The sequence below is a fragment of the Colias eurytheme genome, chromosome 2 (genome assembly GCF_061535395.1).
Source record: "Colias eurytheme isolate Ceu_HAF_F1 chromosome 2, ilColEury1 Martin Lab GWU primary, whole genome shotgun sequence".
Taxonomy (NCBI): domain Eukaryota; kingdom Metazoa; phylum Arthropoda; class Insecta; order Lepidoptera; family Pieridae; genus Colias; species Colias eurytheme.
In genome coordinates, this window is record NC_142981.1 from 4,584,638 (window position 1) to 4,605,642 (window position 21,005).

A 21,005-nucleotide genomic window follows, 5' to 3' on the forward strand; every position below is an offset into this window, starting at 1 on the left:
ATTTTTATCAATATGTATAGTAGGTAGGTATCAGTCGTTTATATTATGTTATTTATTATAGGTATAGGTTTGTAGTATGAATATTTTAGATACTTAAATTGTGTTTAGTTTACGTTAAGTGACTTACAAAAAAACAAAACACAGTACCATTTTTATAGGTCGCAGTCGGATAACTAACCGTTATTTACCGCACTTTATGGGTAGCTAACCAAAAATTTAGTTAAATAACGGTAGCTAACGGGTTTTTTACAACTATAATTGTAGTACATTGGTATTACTTTCTCTGTGGTAGTTATGATCTGTGTTCAATTTTATACAGGGTCAAAATGTCAAATGTCTATGTCTATTTGTTTCCTTCATTGATGATTTGATTTTGGTTTTGTCTAAATTAAGTAAAATATTGTATTCTATGACAAACCCGTTACAATTAATAAATAACATTTTTTCCGTACTTTCTCCTTCTTTCCCTGTACAAATTTTATGTGATAAAAATGATTCCTACAAGAAATATCTTCAGTGCTGTTTATAGAGGATTCATAAAAGTAAATAGAAGCTATGGTCAGTATTCAACCGTCTGTATAAAATAAGACTTTTTAATAAAACAATATGAGCATAGTAATTTCTTTAAAGCCACCAGGAAACGGTTTTACCGACGTGCAGACATTGTTCAAAATGAAAATAATTGGGAGGTTACTTTGGACCATCGCCGGTTGAAAACTCCTAATGGTCAAGTTTTGACTGTAAACACGGAATCACTTGCACGAGCTATAGCAATGGAATGGGATGCGCAACACGAAAGTATTACACAGCCGACCATGCACTTGGTAATGTGTTTTGAATAATAACCAATTATATCATCTTATTATTATTATAAATTCTTTTCAATTATTCACAAGCATAGCAATGCATTGAAACTATTACTTTTAAAATTTTTTTTAATAGTATATATTTTTATTTTTTATTAATTCTATTTGTATCTAATTTATATAATTTTTTAATATAATATAGGTATGTATAAAGTTGGTTTATATACAGTAGACCCGCTTAAAACAGAACTACCTATAACATCTTATCATTAGGTCCGTAATTTGTCGAATTACAAGGTGCTCTTGCCTAATAACATACGAACTGCACTTTATAATCTGACAAATTCGATACTCCAACATAGCCCTGTAAAGAGATTGTCGGAATACCGCAGGTCTACTGTAGTTTTTATTATATTTTATCGAATAAATTATTATATAGGTAATAAATTCTTTTAAATAAATTAATAATTTAATCTTGAATTTATTTTCAGACAGCTTTATGTAACACAGCATTGGACAACCCTGGAAAATTGAACAAGCATGATATTGCCAGCTATTTAATAGATTATATTGCTACCGATACACTCCTTTTTTATTCAGATGTAAGATGGCTTTAATTAAAATATCAATGAATATTGTAAATTGTTGCAAAATATTTTAAAAATCATTCTTCACATTACTTAGGAAGAAGAAAATTTGAGAGAGTTACAGGAACAAAAATGGGGTCCAGTGTTAGAATGGTTTCAAAAGAGGTTTGGTGTAACACAAGAAGTGTCGAAAGACTTTGAGCCCCCTCCTGTGGCCACAGAAACGAGAGCTGTTCTAGCAAAATATTTTCTTTCATATGATTTCGCAGCCTTAAATGGTAGTATTTTCACAATTATTATCCCTGTTCTCCAATAGATACTCAACTATCATATTTATTTTATAAAATATGGTTATTATTCTTTTCACCGATTCATGTTAGAGTAGGTAGTCAAGATTAAAAATATCACTACTCCAGTCTAAATTGTTTATAAGATTTAAAAGTTATGTTGTTGTTTTTAGCAATGAATTTTGGAGTGGAAGCATTAAAATCACCAATCCTAATGTTGGCCTGTGTGGATAGATTTTTGACGCCTAAAGAAGCTGTAATGCTTGCCAGATTAGAAGAAGAGTATCAGGTAAATAAAATATCATTTTCAAATTTTGTATTAGAAATATACTAAATTTTTATTCTATCGATTATGATTAACTTATTAATGGAGAACACAAGAGGGTCAAAATGTTACTAAAACATATACTTAAAACCTTAGCATAGATCATGTACATTACATTAGTTTTTATTTCACTTCAATACATGCAGTATTTCCAAAGTTATGACGACGAGAAGTTTAAGCGCTTTTTAAAATTTCCGTGTTTACGCGCGCTCACGCTATGACGCCACGCCCCCGGTCAGCCCGCGACCGCGATACTGTCGGTCGGTCCGGTGCATTTTGTTTCGTTTCTTCGTCAAAAAAATCGTTTATTCCTAATAGTGTGCTTGTATTTCAAGGAAATTTATATTACATTTTATAACCGACTAGCTGTGCCCCGCGGTTTCACCCGCATTGCTCAGCTCCTGTTGATGTTAGAGTGATGATATAAATTCCTCGATAAATGGGCTATCTAACACCGAAAGAATTTTTCAAATTGGACCAGTAGTTCCTGAGATTAGCGTATTCAAACAAACAAACTCTTCAGTTTTATAATATTAGTATAGATTAAGCTAAACCGAAAGAAGTAGATGCAATAGGGCCTAATAAAACACATTTATTAGGCCCTATTGCATCTACTTCTTTCCTGTCATCCACTTCTTTTTTTTTTTATTTTAGGGTCTTTTCAACAGTGTTTTCACAGTTGAATTAAACATTTTTTGAATTATGAAACAATGTAAGTTCATTTCTTTGATATAGTGGAATATACGCGAACTAAATTTCTGCCCGCGGCTTCGCCCGCGTTTTCAAAGAAAAACCCGCATAGTTCCCATTCCAGTGGGATTTCTGGGATAAAATGTAGCCTATATCTTATTCCAGGTCTTCAGCTGCCTACATACCAAATTTCGGTTCAGTAGTAGGTATATGCGTGAAAGAGTAGGTATATCAAACATCCAACTATCCATCCATCCTAACAAACTTTCGTTTATAATATTTATAGGATTTTTACATATCAGTGCGTTATAAAATAAAATGTTTAAAAAAGATTGCCTGGACATCCGTATGTATGGAAACTTGCGATAAATATGCAGAGAAAACGGCTGAATCTTTTGAATGTGTTGGCTTATAAGTTTAATTTTTCATAGCTGCAAGGGACCTTAGACTTGAATATTTATTATTAATTTCAGCTGGATATCTCAACGCGTTCTTGAGAAAAAGTGTCTTGACAGACAGACAAATGGACAACAAAGTGATCCTTTGTGGGTTCCGTTTCTTTCTTTGTGGTTTAGAACCCTAAGAAAAAATATGTTAAACCACAGACTAATAATAATATACTTACTACGTATACAAGTTAAACTGTTAATATGTGTAAAAGTATGAATATCGAATGGTCCTTTCTTCATACCTTCTGCGTTTGGTCGAAATAAAAGTCACGACAGGGCCTCGAATCTCGATAAATATTTGTTTATAGTTTTCTATTCCTAAATGTGGGTCTCTTTATTATATACTTTAAAACAATAGAAAACATAACACAGATTCAACTCCAACCTTGGGAAAAGGAAAGAACCATGCCGATGTATTTAGAAATTCCTACTCATATTTATTTTCCTACGCTAAAATAATAATATAAACATAGGTTCAGAACTGAGAGCGCACATCGATGCGAATTAGGTCAATACGCTCATAGAATTTCCAAAAATTATCCAAAGTGATGCTGTAGCTTAACTGTGAAAGCGTAATAGAAAGTTGGACCGACTTTCACAATTTACAAAATTAGTATTTATATAGTTACTAGCGGCCCGCCCCGGCTTCGCCCGTGGTACATATGAAAAATAGATGTTGGCCGATTCTCAGACTTACCCGATATGCACAGAAAATTTCATGAGAATCGGTCCACCCGTTTCGGAGGAGTATGCAGACTAACATTGTGACACGAGAATTTAATATATAAGATATTAGATTTGTTTGTGAAACTTTAGTCAATATGAAGTAATACCACCCTTTTTTTTCAAGCTTCGAATGTGGGGCCGAGTACCGTGGGCGCATGAACTAAATCAAGCAGAGTTAACGGCACGAGTGGCTGCATCTTTACTCATCATACAGAACTCAACCGAACTTCATTCACAAAAAGCAAAAAAAGCAGCTAGCGAATAATATAAAGTTATTAAAGGATGAAATGTAGAATTACTAGTAAATGTTTTGTTTTCTCAAAAAGTGTTTTATTTCGCACCTGACATGACTCAGCGTTTTCGTCTTAAGATCTTAGCACGAAGAGGGAAGCTCCTAATTTAGTGTAATTTATAAACTTGACGACAGACAAGTACGTAGCTACATACTTCTAAAAATAACTGCTTTGTCTCTGACACATCAATAGCATTTTTTTTTCTTGAAAGTAATAACAATTTATGATCTATAAAAACTTTACGGCATCATTGAAGACTGTATTTATATGTGAAGAGCTAACCAAATTTACGAGTGCTTGGGTGTTTGAAAATGTATTAGAAATAGCAAAAGCGGAATCGCAAAGTTCTGCTAAATTTAGCCGGACGGGCGGAGTGCGTCGCGGCGCTCGCGTCGACCGACTGTGTCGACCTCGCTTTGTTCTACATCTGTGAGAATAACACACGGTACATTAATAGTAGTCCACACAAATGATATTAACTGCAAGAAAGTTGTGTTTATCAATACAGACTTGATCGATAAAATGTAAGTCAGTATAAGATGTGCTGTTAAATTTCGCGGGAAGTGAACGCTCTATATTGAGGCTATTAATGATGATCTAGTTTTGGCACTTGACCCTGATAATTGAGCACCTTTCTTAAATTTGTAAGTATACTGAAGAATAGTTAAAAATTTAGAAAAAAACGTTATATTTTTTTTGTTGTACTTTTAAATTATTCCGACGACTTTATTATATTATAATAAAAAGTTATCTACTTGCTTAAATTTACTAGGTAATATTATTTTTATTCTGTATATTATATAAGATTTTTTAAGTAAGTTCCTAAGTAAATTCAATATTAGGTTAATATAGTATTAATATTACTTTTCAGGGGTAATGAACGGTGACGTAGAAGTGGAGGCGTCACGCCCTCGTCCTCTGTCAGGAGGCATATGGACTCTTTTTTCGTGGTTGCGTCGATCAGAGAGATCTTCATCTTCTTCAAGTGAAAGTATATCCAGCGTTGGTTCAGATCGAACTGCGGCCAGTTTCGATTTCTTATCCCCAATACATTACAGACTATCCGCCCCACCACTAATTTTACCACCTAATTCTCCAACTGATTCATACAAAAAGCGAGTTCATGAAAGAAATCTAAGACGACAACAAGAACGAAATATAACATTACACCGAAAATACGGACTTTGGAGAGAAGACGTTGGATACGACGCTTTTAGTTTACCCCATAAAAATACTTCTGAATTAAACAGTAAACAGAGTAGATGTCGAAGAGCGGCAAGTGAATGCCTGCAACGTCGAGCGGCATATGTCCCTGGCAAACGACGAGCTCCATTACCGCCAAACATTAAGTCGGTTACTTTACCTCGTAATTACAAGAGAAAACGACCAGCGCCAAAACCCCCTGCTTGCTTAGATATTAACAACAAAGAAAATCAGGAAATTAATAACAATCAATTGCAAATGAATTCTACATCAACCAACAGTAATCAAAGTAAAAATTTTGAATGCGAATCAGGGAGATCAAAGCTAAGTAAAGAACTAAAGGTGCGCTCCGAAAAAAGTTTTTTAAAACAAATATTTGATAATAAGAAAAGGCATTCAGCTATAGAAACATCTCATATAAAATTACTTCCAAGCATAAGTGAACTTGATAAACAAGCCGCTGAAATAATAGAAACGAATAAGATGTTACACAATTTAAAAAATAACGTCAATGATGATAACAACACTGAAATACAACAAAACTTTTTACCAGGTGGGAATATGTGGATATGTACTAAATGCTTGAGAAAATATAACGTAACCATTAAATCGTGCGTATATTGTGTGCCTAAACACAATAAATTAAATGATCTTGTGCCAGCAGGTACGCAAACAGATTTAAAACAACGTCAAGGGTTCAATATTTCTTTGAATGAAAATGAAGAGAAAAAGAAATTGAAGGAAATGCTTAAAGAAATGAAAGATTCTTTACCGAAGAAATCAAAAGAGAGGAAAATAATAACAAATCTTAATATAATGGAAAGTAATCAATCTTCGGAAGCCCCTACCCTTCGTATAGGTTCTTCAATAGAAGATAGAGTGATGTGTCAAAATCAATTTAAAATTGAAGGACAGCCTTTATTAAGGACATCGGATGTGATTCGAATCCAACGACAAAACATTAACGACAACCCGATAACCAAAGAAACAGCGCTGAGGATAATTAACAAAACTGAAAGCATAAATATTCATCCGCGAACAAACGATTATATGAAAAACGACATACAAAATAAGACTAAAAATGAAAATGGTCCAAAACCTATAACCTCGTCCTCTATAAATGTTACAAATGAAAATATTGAAAAACGGGTCACTAAGAAAGAAATGGATTTTCATGCGAATGTAGGTAGTAGACCCATTTTAAACCAGGACAAACTTTTGGGACAACCAAATATTGAAAATGTACAAACCAAGAACATAGTTTTAAATTCAAATCTGAGTACAAATCTCAGCATACATACTCCGTTGAAAATATCATCATTACTTAATCCAATTTATCTTCCAAAAAACAAAACTCCACAAGAAAGCTCGACAAGTTCTGTTCAGAATGAACAGAATGTACAGAATGTACCTAAACCATCTGATCCAATTAAACAGTCAGATCCAAATTTATTAAAGGCTTCAGAGCCTAATCAATCAACCACGACCGCGAGTACTCCGCCGTCGACTAGTAGATGCAGGCTAGATCCTGAAATAGTATCGCAAATTATAAAAAAATCAATGGAAGATAAGCAAAAAAGCAAACAAGAAAAAATATGCAAAAAAGAAATCACTCCAAAGTTTGATCATACTGAAAAAAGGGACTTAATCAATCAACTGGAACTGTCAATTGCCAAAGGGGATGAAAAGGCAGCAGCTGAAGCTGCCGCGAAGCTAGCTAAACTACGACTATCCTGTTCTGTTCTTTCCTATTCATCTCAAATTGTTGCTGGTCCATCTACATCTTATACGGTTTTTGCAAATGAGACTGAAGAAAATTTGGAGTTTAAGAATCGGAATGCGAAACATAATTCTCAAGAAAATACTAAATTGCTTAATGATTCTGCTAGTAAAGGTTCCATAAACCATGAAATCAAATCAACTGAAAATCGCGATAGTTCAAAGAAAGAAGAAAGTTGTGTTACTAATCATAATAATGAGAATTTGACCAATAATAAAACACCAGTTAACGACATTGATAAAGTTTTGTAAGTGAATACAATAATGAAGTTGGCTAAAGGAATAAAATTTTTAATTTACGTTTAACCATACATATTTTTTTATTAACAGGATCGAGATATGGATAGAAGATAAAGTAGCTGCTCGAGGACCAGTACAATTAAATATTTTACGGAATTCAACTGTAGCAGATTTAAAAGAAGAAGCTGAGAAAGCTTTTGGTTTGGCAGTTCGTCTACAACGTTGGATCGTTGGAAAAACACTCTGCACCGACGACACTGTAGCCATTATATCATTAGCCGGACCCCAGTTTACAGCTCCTTTTTACTTGTGTTTAGTGGAAGCAGGTGATTAAACAGTTTTTAGTTACATTTACAAACGTACATTTACATTTATATTCACAAATTAACGATAATATAATTCTTACACTTTTTATTTCAGAAGAAATAAAAAAAGAACCTGTTGATGAAAAAGAACGAGACAAGCCAGAGCCGAATATTTTTGAGATTAAAAATAAATCGGGTGAATTTTATACAGAGTTGATTAAATTAGAGCAACAGGCACTCGTTTCTAATACTGAAACTTTTGAATGCGGAGTATGCATGGAAGAATGTGCTATTGGAAATGGTGCGGTCCTTCGTGAATGTATTCACACATTTTGCCGAGAATGCCTTTCTGATTCAGTGCGCCATTGTGAAGAACCAGTAGTTCCTTGTCCGGCTATTGGTTGTCCCGGTATTTTGCAAGATCGTGAAATCCGAGCGCTTCTATCCGAAGATGATTATGAAAAATGGTTAGCTCGAGGTTTAGCAGCAGCTGAAAGTGGCACGCGTAATACGTTTCACTGTCGAACAACAGATTGTTCAGGATGGGCATTTTGTGAGCCCGGTGTGCGAAAATTTCCCTGTCCTGTTTGCAAACACAATAATTGCGTTCAGTGTCAGGTAATTGCGATAACTATTTTTATAACTAGACAAATAATAAGTACCTATATACTTTTCAGATTCCTTGTTTTCTTTTCCTTGAGATCGTTTGATGAAGAACTTAGTTAAAAAAAAAATATGCGGTATTACTGATATTATTCACAACTGCGAAGCTCATCTTTTTCTCATGGACTGTACTTTGGGCATAACATTGATTAGTATCTACATTGAATGCAGGATACAAGGAAAGGAAAATTATTTAAAAAAAAATATATATATTTCATGCCTCTGACGAATGCTTTTTTTACAGGCAGTCCACGAAGGTGAATCTTGTGAAGAGTATCAAAAAAAGTTGCGCGAAACCGTCACAGCCGCTGAGAATAGCAATACCGACGAGGGCACGCAGGCTCTTCTAACTTCTTTAATTTCTCGTGGCGAAGCTCTCGAATGTCCAGAATGCAGTGCTATTATCACTAAGAAATGGGGATGTGATTGGGTTAAATGTTCCGCGTGTAAAACGGAAATATGCTGGATTACTAAGGGGCGACGCTGGGGACCCGCCGGTCGGGGCGATACTAGCGGCGGCTGTCGTTGTGGTATTGATGGTAAACGATGCCATCCCTCATGTGGTTACATGGGCGTAGCTAGCCATGGGCACAGGGTGGGGCAAAAAAAAACCGGCCAAGTGCGAGTCGGAGTCGCGCACCGAGGGCTCCGAACAAACCTACTTTTTATTATGTTGTAACTCTAAAATGTATGTTTTAGCAATTTTTCCTTTATCTGTGCTATAAGACATTGCTTTTAACCAAATTTCAAGACTCTGTGTTCACGGGAAGTACAATGTAGGTTTTTATTCCCTTGCGAATGTCGAAATTTGCGATAATTTTCAGCATAAAATGGCTGTATCATTTGATTGCGTTGGCTTATAAGTTTGATTTTTTCACAGCTTTAAGAGACCGTAGACTTGAGTATTCGGTATAAATGACGCTTCAGCTTGATAACTCTACGCGTTCCTGAGAAAAAGTGTGTTGACAGACAATCTGTGTTCCCCGACGAGTACAATATGGGGGTCTTCAAGTGTAGAGTGAACAGGTACCTTCTAGGGAAGCGCGTACCATTTAGACCACATCTCAGCATAACATCAGGTGAGATTGTGGTCAAGCTCTTCCCTATCGACAATAAAAAAAAACCGACAGGCAGACTTTGTTGTGCGTCTGTCTGTCTAAAAATACCTTTTTTTTCAAGAACACGTGGCGGTATCAAGCTGAAATAATAATGAATAAATCAAAACAAACAAAAGATACCTACAGCCGTTTATGTTGCAAATTTCATCCCTATATTATACAGGGTGTCCCACTGTTGGTATACTAAGCTCAAAGGAGGTTATAGTTTTGAATACGCTGAGTACGTAAAAAATAATTAAAAAATTCCAGACGCATTTTTTTTCAAATAGATGAATTCTTAAAACTCTATGTGTACACCCATAACAAGCGAGCCGCCCAACTTTGCCACCAGCACGTGAGCTATCGTCTAAGATTATGTTTTCATAGATAAAATGCTCATATTAGAGAAGCGGTATATGCCGGCTGCGCGAAGCTAGAGAAGAAAACATGGATTTTCAGGAAAAATTTAGCAAAAAATTTTGGACTTAATTTTTTTTTAAAGTATTTTTTACGTGATCAGTGTATGCAAAACTACAAGTTCCTTCGCGCTTAGTATACCAATAGTGGGACACCCTGTATATTTATATACCGTATTTTATTTTATATATTTTATCCGTCTAATACAATAATATGATTCCTTTTTACCATAAAATATAGGTCTATATAAATAGAACAATAAATCATTTTAAATAACTCAGTAAATAAAGCAAAACCTTGCACTTCCGATTTCATGTTTGTTTTAGGTAATGGTCACTTATTGACCATAAAAACACAAAATGAAGACAGATCCAGATGGAGCTTTGCTTGCAATCTTATAGTTTTTGACCGATATCTCGAAAACTATCCACTTTAGGGCAAAAGTTGCTAAGACTTTTTTTGTAGAAAGTAAAATTTCGCATATTTTATACCATGTAAATTTTTTTGTAAAACTTACTATTTACGGTTTATGGCCTATTTGATGAATCGGTTGATCGTTAAAATATTGGATTAATGAATAAAATGCATGTATGTAGGCTACATAGTTTTTAGGTCACTTTATTCTCTACAAGTTTTGTTTGAATTTTTTTTCTAGTGCCCATATTTTTTGAGTTGTTCCACGTATAATGTAGAAATGCCGCCGCTCGGCGGGTGACGTGGCAGGACAAGTTTTTTACGGATGTAATAAAAACGAAAAAATAATAAAAAAAAATTTTTTATTATTTTTTCTTATAGAAAATTTTCAATACATTTTTTAAAATATTATCCTTTATTTTATTCTTGCATCTGAATATAAAATAACTACTCAATATTATTCAGTTGTACGAAATATATACGAAACATACTGTATAGGAACTTTGAAATTTACTATTTATCGCCAAACGTTGAAATCAAAAAGCATTAGAAAAAAAGTTTCAAAAAAAGTAATCTTAATAAATTGATAATGCATATGTATAAGTGGTATAATATTATATTAATGCCTATGCATTTCATTGATTAATCCAATAATTAAAGAGTTACTTGCCAAAGATGATTAACCGGCTCATTAAATAGGCCATAAATCGTAAACGGAAGGTTTAAGGTTTTACAAAAAGTTTACAAGGTATAAAAGATGTAAAATTTTAATTTGAATGTAAAAATTCCCAATATTTTTTGCCTTAAAATGGATAGTTTCCGAGATATCGGCCAAAAACTTTTATGTAAGATTGCGAGCGTAGCTCCACCTGGATCTGTCAGCATTTTGTGCTTTTATGGTCAGAAACTTATCCTAAAACAAAAGTGAAATTGGATGGGAAATTTGGCTAAATAAAAACAGCTTTGAATGGGGTAACAGTACTACACTACTTTTTCTGGCACTTTTTTTTTTATAACATAGAAGCGCAAGCTTTTTGTTTAAATCACATTTTTTTGTGTCAACTGACAACTTTCGAGTGAGAATTTATTAACGGATATTAAGTTTTGTAGTCAGTACCTAGATAATTACGTTTTTTAGATTTGGTTAGGTACCTTCCAGGTCAGAGCCAGGGTGGGGCAAGTGCCCCACCCTGCCCCACCGTGGCTACGCCCATGTGTGGTTATTGTCATTGAAATCTTTCCATGCGATTTTGATATAAAGAAGGATTGTATTAAATGTGATCAATATCTTTGGTGAATAGTGACCTGAATATGCTAAAATATAAATGCGACATGAATTAACATTAGTAATCTTTTAGTCATTTAGTGTATTTTGAATAGCCAATTAGTAGACGTTTTTATTCATCGTCAAAGTAATCTATACGTATGTAACTACCAATTATTTAGGTACTGCCTGTTATTTAATGTTAACTATTTTGCATTTAAATATAGTCTGGATTGTACTAGCACATGTAATACAATATATATATATATATATGTACCTAAAAAGTAAAAACGAGGGAATTGAAGCAGACGTTGAAGAATCGTAAATCTTTTCAATGTTTTTCATTTTGAACTCAACTGCATCCACGGTTATGTAATACAGATACATAATACGAAAAGATGAAGTTCCCCATAGGAAGTAAATACTAGAATTATCATAACGAAGAAATAATGTAACGACCAATAAATCTATTTATCGCATACATGTGTTTTTATTTCATTTTTTGATTATTTCTTCTATTGTTCCCTACTTCTACCTGGCTCCCTCCCTCTACTTGCCTATCTACGGGATTGAAGCCCACGGAAGATAAATAATAGAGTAGATCGGTGCTTACCTATACACATACCTACATCACTATCACTACATACTTAGTATAAAACAAAGTCGCTTTCTCTGTCTTTTTGTACGCTTAAATCTTTGAAACTACGCAACGGATTTTGATGCGGTTTTTTTAATAGATAGAGAGATTCAAGAGGAAGGTTTATAATTATGTATAATAACATCCATTAAAAAGTGGAGAAGTACTGTTTTTTTCGAGGTTTCCAATGTGATGTCGTAAAAAATTACATTTTTTCCGCTTACATTGCAAACGCAGGCTGAACCCTACAAGTTTTATCAAAAAAATGTACTAAGTATTATACACATTGAAAAGGTCTACAGAAAAGTCCGCGATGGTATATATGTCTATCTCTTATGGATAACCCACAATAACTTTTTTTTGTCATTTACTTTTTACGACAAATAATGGCTAATTTTCGAAGCGATTTTAACCAATACAGCACCAATTAAATACCTTGAATACATTGTTCATTTAATATAGATCTATACCTACCTATGGCCCTTTACACCGTATGATTTAAGTGAATAGTTTTCGAAGATATTACAGATTTAAAAATTGCGGGACGTAGCGTTTGCGGCGGTACCGCCTACCGGCCGGCCGTCCGGTGCGGTTCGCTATGTTTTTATATATGTACAACGTTTTCAGTTTTTCTGTAGTGTATTTAGTATCAGCATTGCACCCGTGCGAAGCCGGGGCGGGTCGCTAGTATTACAATAAATCTTAAACAGATGAATTCCGTACAATGTACGGAATTGTACTATCGTACCTAAAAACTCAAAAAAATAACAGTAGGTTGGTGTAACAAGTACCTCACGCCAAAACAATTGATGTTGAAATTTTTGTCTGTCAGACAGTGTAACTGCCGGATAGATATTTAACCGGCATTTTATTTCTTCGGCTTTGTTACTTTCGAACTTTTGGTAGGTGAATTGTTTATAATTTTTTTATTTGAAAGCTTTCGCCTGCCATTTAAATTTGGTAAAAAATGTGACTTATTGTACACAGTTACTATATGGTGGGTGGTGTACACCATATAGTAACTGTAATATAGATTACAATAAGAAGTTTAATTGTTTGCAAGTTCTAAAAAAAATGCTTTCAATATTTCATTCAATGATGTCAAAACATATAAAACTACAGAGCATGTATGGAACATATTTTATTAGCACAAAACTTAGAAACATTATAAAGTTGAGTGATTTTTTTTTGCGACCAGCGAACATAGTGTATATAAATGTTATAAAATCATAAATATTCGCTGTTAGATTAAAAAAAAGTAAATATTATTGGTATGAACCTTTAGTGTATTTTTTATAAGGTTAACATACTGACACATCATATTATAAAAATGGAAATAAAACTGCAAATGACTTTGGTACTTGTCAATTTATTATCATCAACCTAAATAAAATTAACTTAACTTAGGGAATATCTTACAATATTTAACAATTGTTTCACAAAGACCTCCGATTTGGACTCATAAGCACGAAAATTTATCTAAGCTAGTGTTGTTTAAGCACATTCTAAATTTTCGTTGCTACGCTATAAATATGATATTTTCGCTCGTTGTAGATTCATCTTCTACTTTCGTTTGTTGCCGCCGGCGCCCGATAAGATCATAGCAATACGCATGAAGATGTTCAGGATGTCCAAGTACACTGAGATTGCTCTGAAAAAAAATACAATAAAATCTATAAGTAGTGCATCTTTAATGCCAAAAATAGCAGTGATAAATTTTTTTAAGGCTACCCATAAATGTTCGCCTTATTCGATTGATTAATGTTTTTTTTAAAAATATCTTTTAATAATATATTTCTAATAAATAATACAAGTCTAGTTTCACTTTTACAAATCATGGCTATAGACACACAATAGACAAGAAATCCATACTAATATTATAAATGCGAAAGTAACTCTGTCTGTCTGTCTGTTACTCAATCGCGCCTTAACTACTGAACCAATTTGCATGAAATTTGGTATAGAGATATTTTGAAACCCGAGAAAGGACATAGGCTACTTTTTATCCCGGGAAATAGGATAGGTTTTATCCCGGAAATCCCACGGGAACGGGAACTATGCGGGTTTTTCTTTTGACTGCGCGGGCGAAGCTGCGGGTGGAAAGCTAGTATTAAATAATTTTTTATTAATTAATACATTTAATTAAAACAAGTGCAATTCTAGATATTAAAAGCATTTTTTATACTTACGAGTTAATAGGGTCGTAAGGCTGTAATGCATACGTTGGGTGCATTTCAGCGCGCTTGATGATGGCTTGTGTGTCATACAGCAAGAAACCACCAAACACAATCAGACCGCCGTACAAGCTCAGGGAGTATAATCCTGCAAACAAATTTTAAATTAGAAACTACACAATAATTGTAAACAATATACTCAAAATATCTTTTATGTTTATTTCTTTTTGGGTCACTTTTTGCTACGATTATTTGTATTTTTTTTGGGTATAGACTTGAACTATCAATTTTTACCAAATTTTACATGAATTTACACAAGTTTAACTTATTGTAAACTGTATTTTTGCCCTTGAATTATAAGGGAATCTTATAGGAACTACATTCAGTGGCTCAGTTGTGGACGGTGCGCGCGCATGTTGAGGAACTGCGCCGCTGTGCACTAGTACACATTACCGGCTCCGAGCGCGGTGGTGGGCGGCAGGAACATGCCGGCGAGCGAGGCGGCGAACACCGCGCCGAGCCCCATCGCGAGCGGCGCGCGCATGTTGAGGAACTCGCCCGACGGCGCGCACACCGCGATCGTGCTCAGCCCGCCTACTACTCCCGCTGTGTACCTGCAATGTGCGAGTGTTATGAATCATGCCTTTATAACCACTGCTTAAATATAGATATAATAATTAAACTTTAATAATTTTCCTTATCATTAAGTCCTAATATTGCAACAGTGTTAGTGTGTTGAACTGCTCAAAAGGCTAAGGCTAACTAACCAATGCAACAATGTTTGCCCTATACATACTATATTTGCAAAAAAAGAAAATAAAATAAAATTCAATTTAATCATAAAAGCTTACCAAGCAGCTCGCATCAGCACAGGTCCGCCAAGGAAACAGATGGGTGCAATGACTGCCCCCATAATGCCCGTGTGGACCATCCAAGCTATTTGTTTCCCTCCAAAGCCAGGCTTGTACTCCATGCCTCGCACCACCATGCCAGACCCAATCATAAGAGCCATGGTTGCTATGATAGACTATAACAATAAAAAATTGGTTGTTTGTAAAGTAGGTTTACGATCGAGATGTTTACGTGATAACGTCTTATTGGTGGCAGCGCTCGAGATGAGACGGGAGTTCGGTCCGTCCCTCTCTCGTTATACCTGCGATCGTGAGGTTTTGGTGTGACACAAGTTTCTGAACATGTCACCCGACTAAAACAATTTTAAAAACGTTATCACGTCAAAAAAATAGAGTAACATCAAAATTCAAATATTGATTTAACTAATGTTTTACAAAGTTAACATAATTCATTTTCTCTTACCATCCATCCATTTCTTGCAACCAAGTTTAGAAGTGCTGGCGTTCTGAAGACTGTGATGGCACTGCCTGCGGTGAGCACAATAGATCCAGCTATGTATCCATATGTTGCCTTGATTCTATCTTTAACATATTGTGGCCAGAGACTGAAATAACAAAAATTTATGAAGTTTGTATATAAAATTGTTTTTAATTACCAGGTTTATAATTACAACTAGTAATTAGAATAAAACTGTTTACATAATTTGCTGAAAGAGAATTTATAAATGGATTTTATAAAAACTGTTCCTCAGTGCTCCGTAAAAGGAAAATGGTCTCATTAGCAACAGTTACATAATATTAGGAAGTATGTATGTATTAGATGTTTTGAGCTTTTGAATAAATAAACAATAATTCTTCCATCGTAAATAAGTATGTCATGATGATTGGCTCAAATTCAATTCCAGTTAATATGTACATAATTAATTTTCTTAAGCCAAATTTTAGTTAAACAATTGTTTTGTTTACATAACTGATATCATTAAAACGGTGTGTATCAAGTTGTTGTTTCGTAGATTATTACCACATATATTTTTTTACAATAATAATGTTATAATCTAGATGGATTAACATGCTATCAACTTCTGTTTATCACTTTATGATAGTGATCTATCAATGTGATAGTTTACAAAAGTGATTACTCACTGTGCCTCCTGGAGAGTGCCAGGTTTTACTCCAGAACCATAATAGCAGAGAGCCACTAGACCAACTGCTGATGCTCCTGCCAATGCACCTTTTCCCAAACTGAATGCTGAAAATTTAAGTTACTTAAATAATTTTCATTACATAACATTGTACCAATATAAAATGTGGTCTAAATTGGATGTTATTGCTCTATAAAGCTTACTAGGAAGTTAAATGTTGTATAACGAATAAAAAATTTAAAAGACTTACCATTCGGACCAGCTGGTGCCATCAATTTTTCCCACATAGTGGGTTGTGTGCGTGTGGCAACGCGAGATCTAGGCTCTCGGGCATAATTTCTAATTACATAGTTTTTGGGTACAAATTTTTGGGGAACTGGTGTTTTCAATGTCTGTGTCACATTGAGTGCAGAGCGAGCTACGCACATTCGAGACAACATGATGCAACCTTGAGCAAATAAATAAAAATATTTATAAATTATAAATAACTGCTGCGATAATATTAAAATCATTAAACAATTCCAAAATATTATTAAACTATGGTTAATGAGCATAAAAATAAGCTCTTACCGGTTTATTTAGGTTGATGAATTTATGTGCGGTACGAAGATTCGGAAAACTATTGGATTGTTTAGATCGAGATGTTATTGAATTTGACACTAGTGATTATTAGTTTATTGACTTGAAAATATAATAAATTTGTCAGAAGAGATCCACGAAAAAGTATACTCCGACGTATTATGTACGTTTTTTCGTCCGTCCGTGTTTCTAGAAAATCTTCGACTTGAGATTTCAGTTTCACATGTCAAATGTCAACTGTCAAAAAAGCTTTTTTTTCTTTTTGATGGTTAAACGACTGAACTATTTGCCAGTGTCAAACAGTTTTATTGTTGACTTGAGAAGTTCAAGAATGATGCTCGTATTTTAGGAGAGGGAACTATAGAATTTTTAAATTATATGGGTATCATATAAACAGAATTAGTTTAACTTTATTTAATAATTAACACCTGTTCGTTTTTTAAATTTGACAGCTATAGCATCCTTCAACACACAGAATAAATTAAAAAAAACCTTACTACAATAACCTCCTAACACATCGTGTTTAGTCTATGATTACTTTCAATTGTCAATGTCAAAACCGTCAATGTATATGACATCTGACAGAACTGTCAAAACCGCATGGTTTGTGTATTGTGAATGAATTCCATGAAAGCATGGTTTATTTTTGATACAGTTATAGAAATTTCTATTATTTACTGGAACGATAACACGTACTGTTTAAAAATCGTACATACGAGGTAGAAAGCTTTTAGAGAAATCTAACATGAAGAAGAAAATTGAGAAGATGTCATCAAATGAATCAGGTTAGAGTTTCGACCAAGAAACCGTTTTATTTCTTTTATTATGTATGAATATATCTTTTAGATGTAATAATAATTTACTTAAAATTTACAGAAGTAGACTCTGAGGAAGACTTAGACCCCGAAACCCATAAAAAATCGCTTGAGAAACTCAAGAACATAGATCCCGACTTTTACAACTTTTTGGAAGAGAATGATGAAAACTTGCTAAACTTTGGTGTTGATTCCGGTGAGGAAGGTTCAGATAAGGACGAAGAGGACGATGATAATGACGATGAGGATAAAGTGCATTTACCAGGACCACTCACAGTGGACAGTGATGAGAGTGATTACGAGGTAATTTAACTCATAATGCACTAGTAATATGTATGAAGTTTGCATACATGGATGGGTTATGGAAAAATTTAATTTTCTAAAAATGTATTAAGGCCTCCCCCACATTGGGCGTAGGCCGAGCGTACGCGTTTCCTGAGCGTGCTGCCGGCGTCGGTGCGGCGCGGACGTCGCGTCAGCGCGCCGTCTGTGGGGCGCGGGCTACGCGTTGTCCAGCGCCGCGCGGGCGCTGCGTGAACGCCGCGCAGACGCCGCGCTTACGTCGCGTTCCATGGGCGTTCGGCCGCCCGTGCCCCCCGCACACATTCCATGAGTGCGAGGGGCACGGCGCGGGCGGCCGAGTGCTTTAGACGCGACGTCGCGTCGGCGCGGCGCTTGCGCAGCGCTTGCATAGCGTTCGATGGCGCGACGCCCGCGCCCCACAGACGGCGCGCTGACGCGACGTCCGCGCCGCGCCGACGCCGGCAGCACGCTCAGGAAACGCGTACGCTCGGCCTACGCCCAATGTGGGGGAGGCCTAACTTTTTTCTGCAATTTTTTTATTTATTTTATTTCAATAATTATGTGTAAACAAAAAAAAAATTAAACTTCTCTCGCTATTTATCTTGTATCTATGTAGTATCAACTAAACTTATAATATCTTATGAAATATATATTATTTTGTAAAGGATGAGGGTGCAAAACCTGTTACTGGGAAAGTAACTTTAAAAATGGTGGCACATTGGCAATCTAAACTACAAGCTGAAGGGACTGTGAAACGCAGTACATTGACAACTGTTATCAAAGTGTTTAATGCTGCAATGGTGAGGGCTACTAGTGACGATGGAGATTCCACAGGGGAATACAAAGTTGAAGGTTAGTTTTATGTATTTTTTTTCTTATATTGTGCATTGGAAACTTAAAAAATATTGATTACTTCTCTTGAGATATATTTTAAATTGTTATAATTAATCTTTGTTTAGTTTAAATCTATAAACAATTTTTATTTTCAGGTTCTTCTGTATTCAATGCAGTAATTCAAATGTGTGTCTTATATTTACCTCCTGCACTTAAAAACCACTTGGGGATGGAGAAGTCAGACAAAGACCCACAAAAGAGTAAACATTTCACTAAACTTAAGGGTCACTTGGTGTCATACCTAAGAGATTTATTAAAATTACTTGGTGGTGTTACATCAGAAAATATACTTACAGTACTTCTAAAACATTTGCATCAAATGTCAATTTATGTTGCATGTTTCACAAGAATATCTAAGTTGGCACTCAAAAAGCTTCTTTCCTTGTGGTCAACTGGAGAAGAAACTGTCAGAGTGCTGGCATTTTTGAGCATATTGAGAATCACCAGAAATCAGCAAACAGAGTTACTCCATTTAGTACTAAAAGCCATGTATATGACATATGTAAAGAACTGTAAGTTTGTGAGCCCTTCTACATGGCCAGGGATAAACTTCATGAGGAGATCTCTAGTGGAAATGTTTGCTTTGGATTTAAATGTTTCTTATCAACATGTTTTCCTCTACATCAGGCAGTTGGCTATACATCTCAGAAATGCAATTGTTGTACAGAAAGTTGAGAATAGACAGGCTGTGTATAATTGGCAGTTTGTTAACTCATTGCATCTATGGGCAGATTTAATTTCTTCCACTTCAAACAAACCACAGTTACAAGCATTACTCTATCCTCTAGTAATGGTCATAACAAACACCATTAAACTGGTGCCAACACATCAATACTATCCTTTGAGATTCCATTGTGTTGAGATACTAATAAATCTGTCCAAAGAAACAAATACATTTATTCCAGTGCTGCCCTACTTAGTTGAGGTAATAGAAAAATTTTTGTTTGAGTCAAGTTAAAGTCAAACTTAATTTTTTTTACTTATTTGTTATTTTTTTTTAGGTTTTAACATCATATGATTTTAATAAGAAACACAAGAAAGTGTCAATGAAGCCACTGGATTTCTCGTGTATATTGAGGTTGGCAAAATCACAGTTAGCTGAGAATGGTTTCAAGGACTCAGTTATAGACAGGGTTTATGCTCTTCTTTTAGAGTACACAGCTAGCCAATCACATAGCATTGCATTCCCGGACATGTCATTGCTTGCTGTACTACAAGTAAGTTATTTAACATTTTATCAAGCTGAGTTTTCAATCATAGACAGATATAAATTTATAAAGAATAGAAAAATGAATGCCATAAAACCAAAAATATCAATTTCATAGACAGATCTTTATTTGAATTATGGATATCTTCTTTTTTTTTTTAGTAAAGTACCTTCATGATATATAAATTAATATAATCCTCATATTATATTGCAATGTTAGATGGAGTGAATTCAAATAGATAAATACTTTTAACTGGAGGTGTTAATACATAATTATATTAATTTTTTTCAGATGAAACAATTCCTAAAAACATGTTCAGTAGCAAACTATACAAAGAAAATAAGGCAGTTGTTGGAGAAAATTGAAGAGAACTCAAAGTTTATTGAGAAAGAAAGAGCAAAAATCAGTTTCTCCCTACATGAAGATAAGATGATAGCAGCATGGGAAGCTAGTATCAAAGCAAAGGGTACACCTCTACTGGCATTCTATGATAACTGGAGCAAAATAAACAGAATTCAAAAACGTAAGAAGATAACTAAGAATGATGAGTTAGCTGGTGAACTTCCTATGATAAAGAGACCTAAAATAGCTGAAACAGAAGATAAACAAACTAAACCAGAAAAGAAAGGACCACTTGTATTGTTCCCATCTGATAGTGAAGAAGATGCGGATAATTTTAAACTCGAAGAAGATGATGAAAAGCCAAAAACAAAGAAATTAAAAAAGAAAACCAAGAAAAATAAAGTACAGAAAGTAACCAAGGAGAAGTCAGTGTCTGAAGATAATATTCCAGATAAAGATGATGTTGTACAAGAGTTTAGTGTGAAGGATTGGTAATAAATATTCTCCTTTGACAT

At 34.6% G+C, this 21,005-nt stretch overlaps 4 protein-coding genes across 4 annotated transcripts; 3 read left to right on the forward strand and 1 right to left on the reverse strand.

The window, feature by feature from the left end:
• Window positions 1–340: 340 nt before the first annotated feature.
• On the forward strand, window positions 341–4,195 carry l(2)k14505 (ATP synthase mitochondrial F1 complex assembly factor 2 homolog l(2)k14505). Its single transcript, XM_090111977.1, has 6 exons — window positions 341–558; window positions 631–824; window positions 1,298–1,408; window positions 1,491–1,671; window positions 1,854–1,969; window positions 3,995–4,195. The coding sequence occupies exons 1-6, from the start codon at window positions 492–494 to the stop codon at window positions 4,133–4,135; spliced, it is 810 nt and encodes a 269-aa protein (XP_089968103.1). The 5' UTR covers window positions 341–491; the 3' UTR covers window positions 4,136–4,195.
• A 278-nt stretch (window positions 4,196–4,473) lies between these two features.
• LOC149910272 (uncharacterized) lies at window positions 4,474–9,216 on the forward strand. Its single transcript, XM_090109235.1, has 6 exons — window positions 4,474–4,687; window positions 5,035–7,393; window positions 7,476–7,711; window positions 7,806–8,308; window positions 8,598–8,948; window positions 9,178–9,216. The coding sequence occupies exons 2-6, from the start codon at window positions 5,040–5,042 to the stop codon at window positions 9,214–9,216; spliced, it is 3,483 nt and encodes a 1,160-aa protein (XP_089965361.1). The 5' UTR covers window positions 4,474–4,687; window positions 5,035–5,039.
• A 4,315-nt stretch (window positions 9,217–13,531) lies between these two features.
• Window positions 13,532–17,146, reverse strand: LOC149910273 (growth hormone-inducible transmembrane protein-like). The gene is made up of 8 exons (XM_090111984.1): window positions 16,920–17,146; window positions 16,600–16,797; window positions 16,351–16,456; window positions 15,671–15,812; window positions 15,208–15,383; window positions 14,810–14,970; window positions 14,372–14,504; window positions 13,532–13,833 (listed from the first exon to the last, which is right to left on the reverse strand). The coding sequence occupies exons 2-8, from the start codon at window positions 16,787–16,789 to the stop codon at window positions 13,746–13,748; spliced, it is 996 nt and encodes a 331-aa protein (XP_089968110.1). The 5' UTR covers window positions 16,790–16,797; window positions 16,920–17,146; the 3' UTR covers window positions 13,532–13,745.
• A 375-nt stretch (window positions 17,147–17,521) lies between these two features.
• Noc2 (Nucleolar complex protein 2) lies at window positions 17,522–21,002 on the forward strand. Its single transcript, XM_090111993.1, has 6 exons — window positions 17,522–17,713; window positions 17,805–18,046; window positions 18,712–18,898; window positions 19,036–19,865; window positions 19,942–20,157; window positions 20,440–21,002. The coding sequence occupies exons 1-6, from the start codon at window positions 17,674–17,676 to the stop codon at window positions 20,983–20,985; spliced, it is 2,061 nt and encodes a 686-aa protein (XP_089968119.1). The 5' UTR covers window positions 17,522–17,673; the 3' UTR covers window positions 20,986–21,002.
• The last annotated feature ends 3 nt before the right edge of the window (window positions 21,003–21,005 follow it).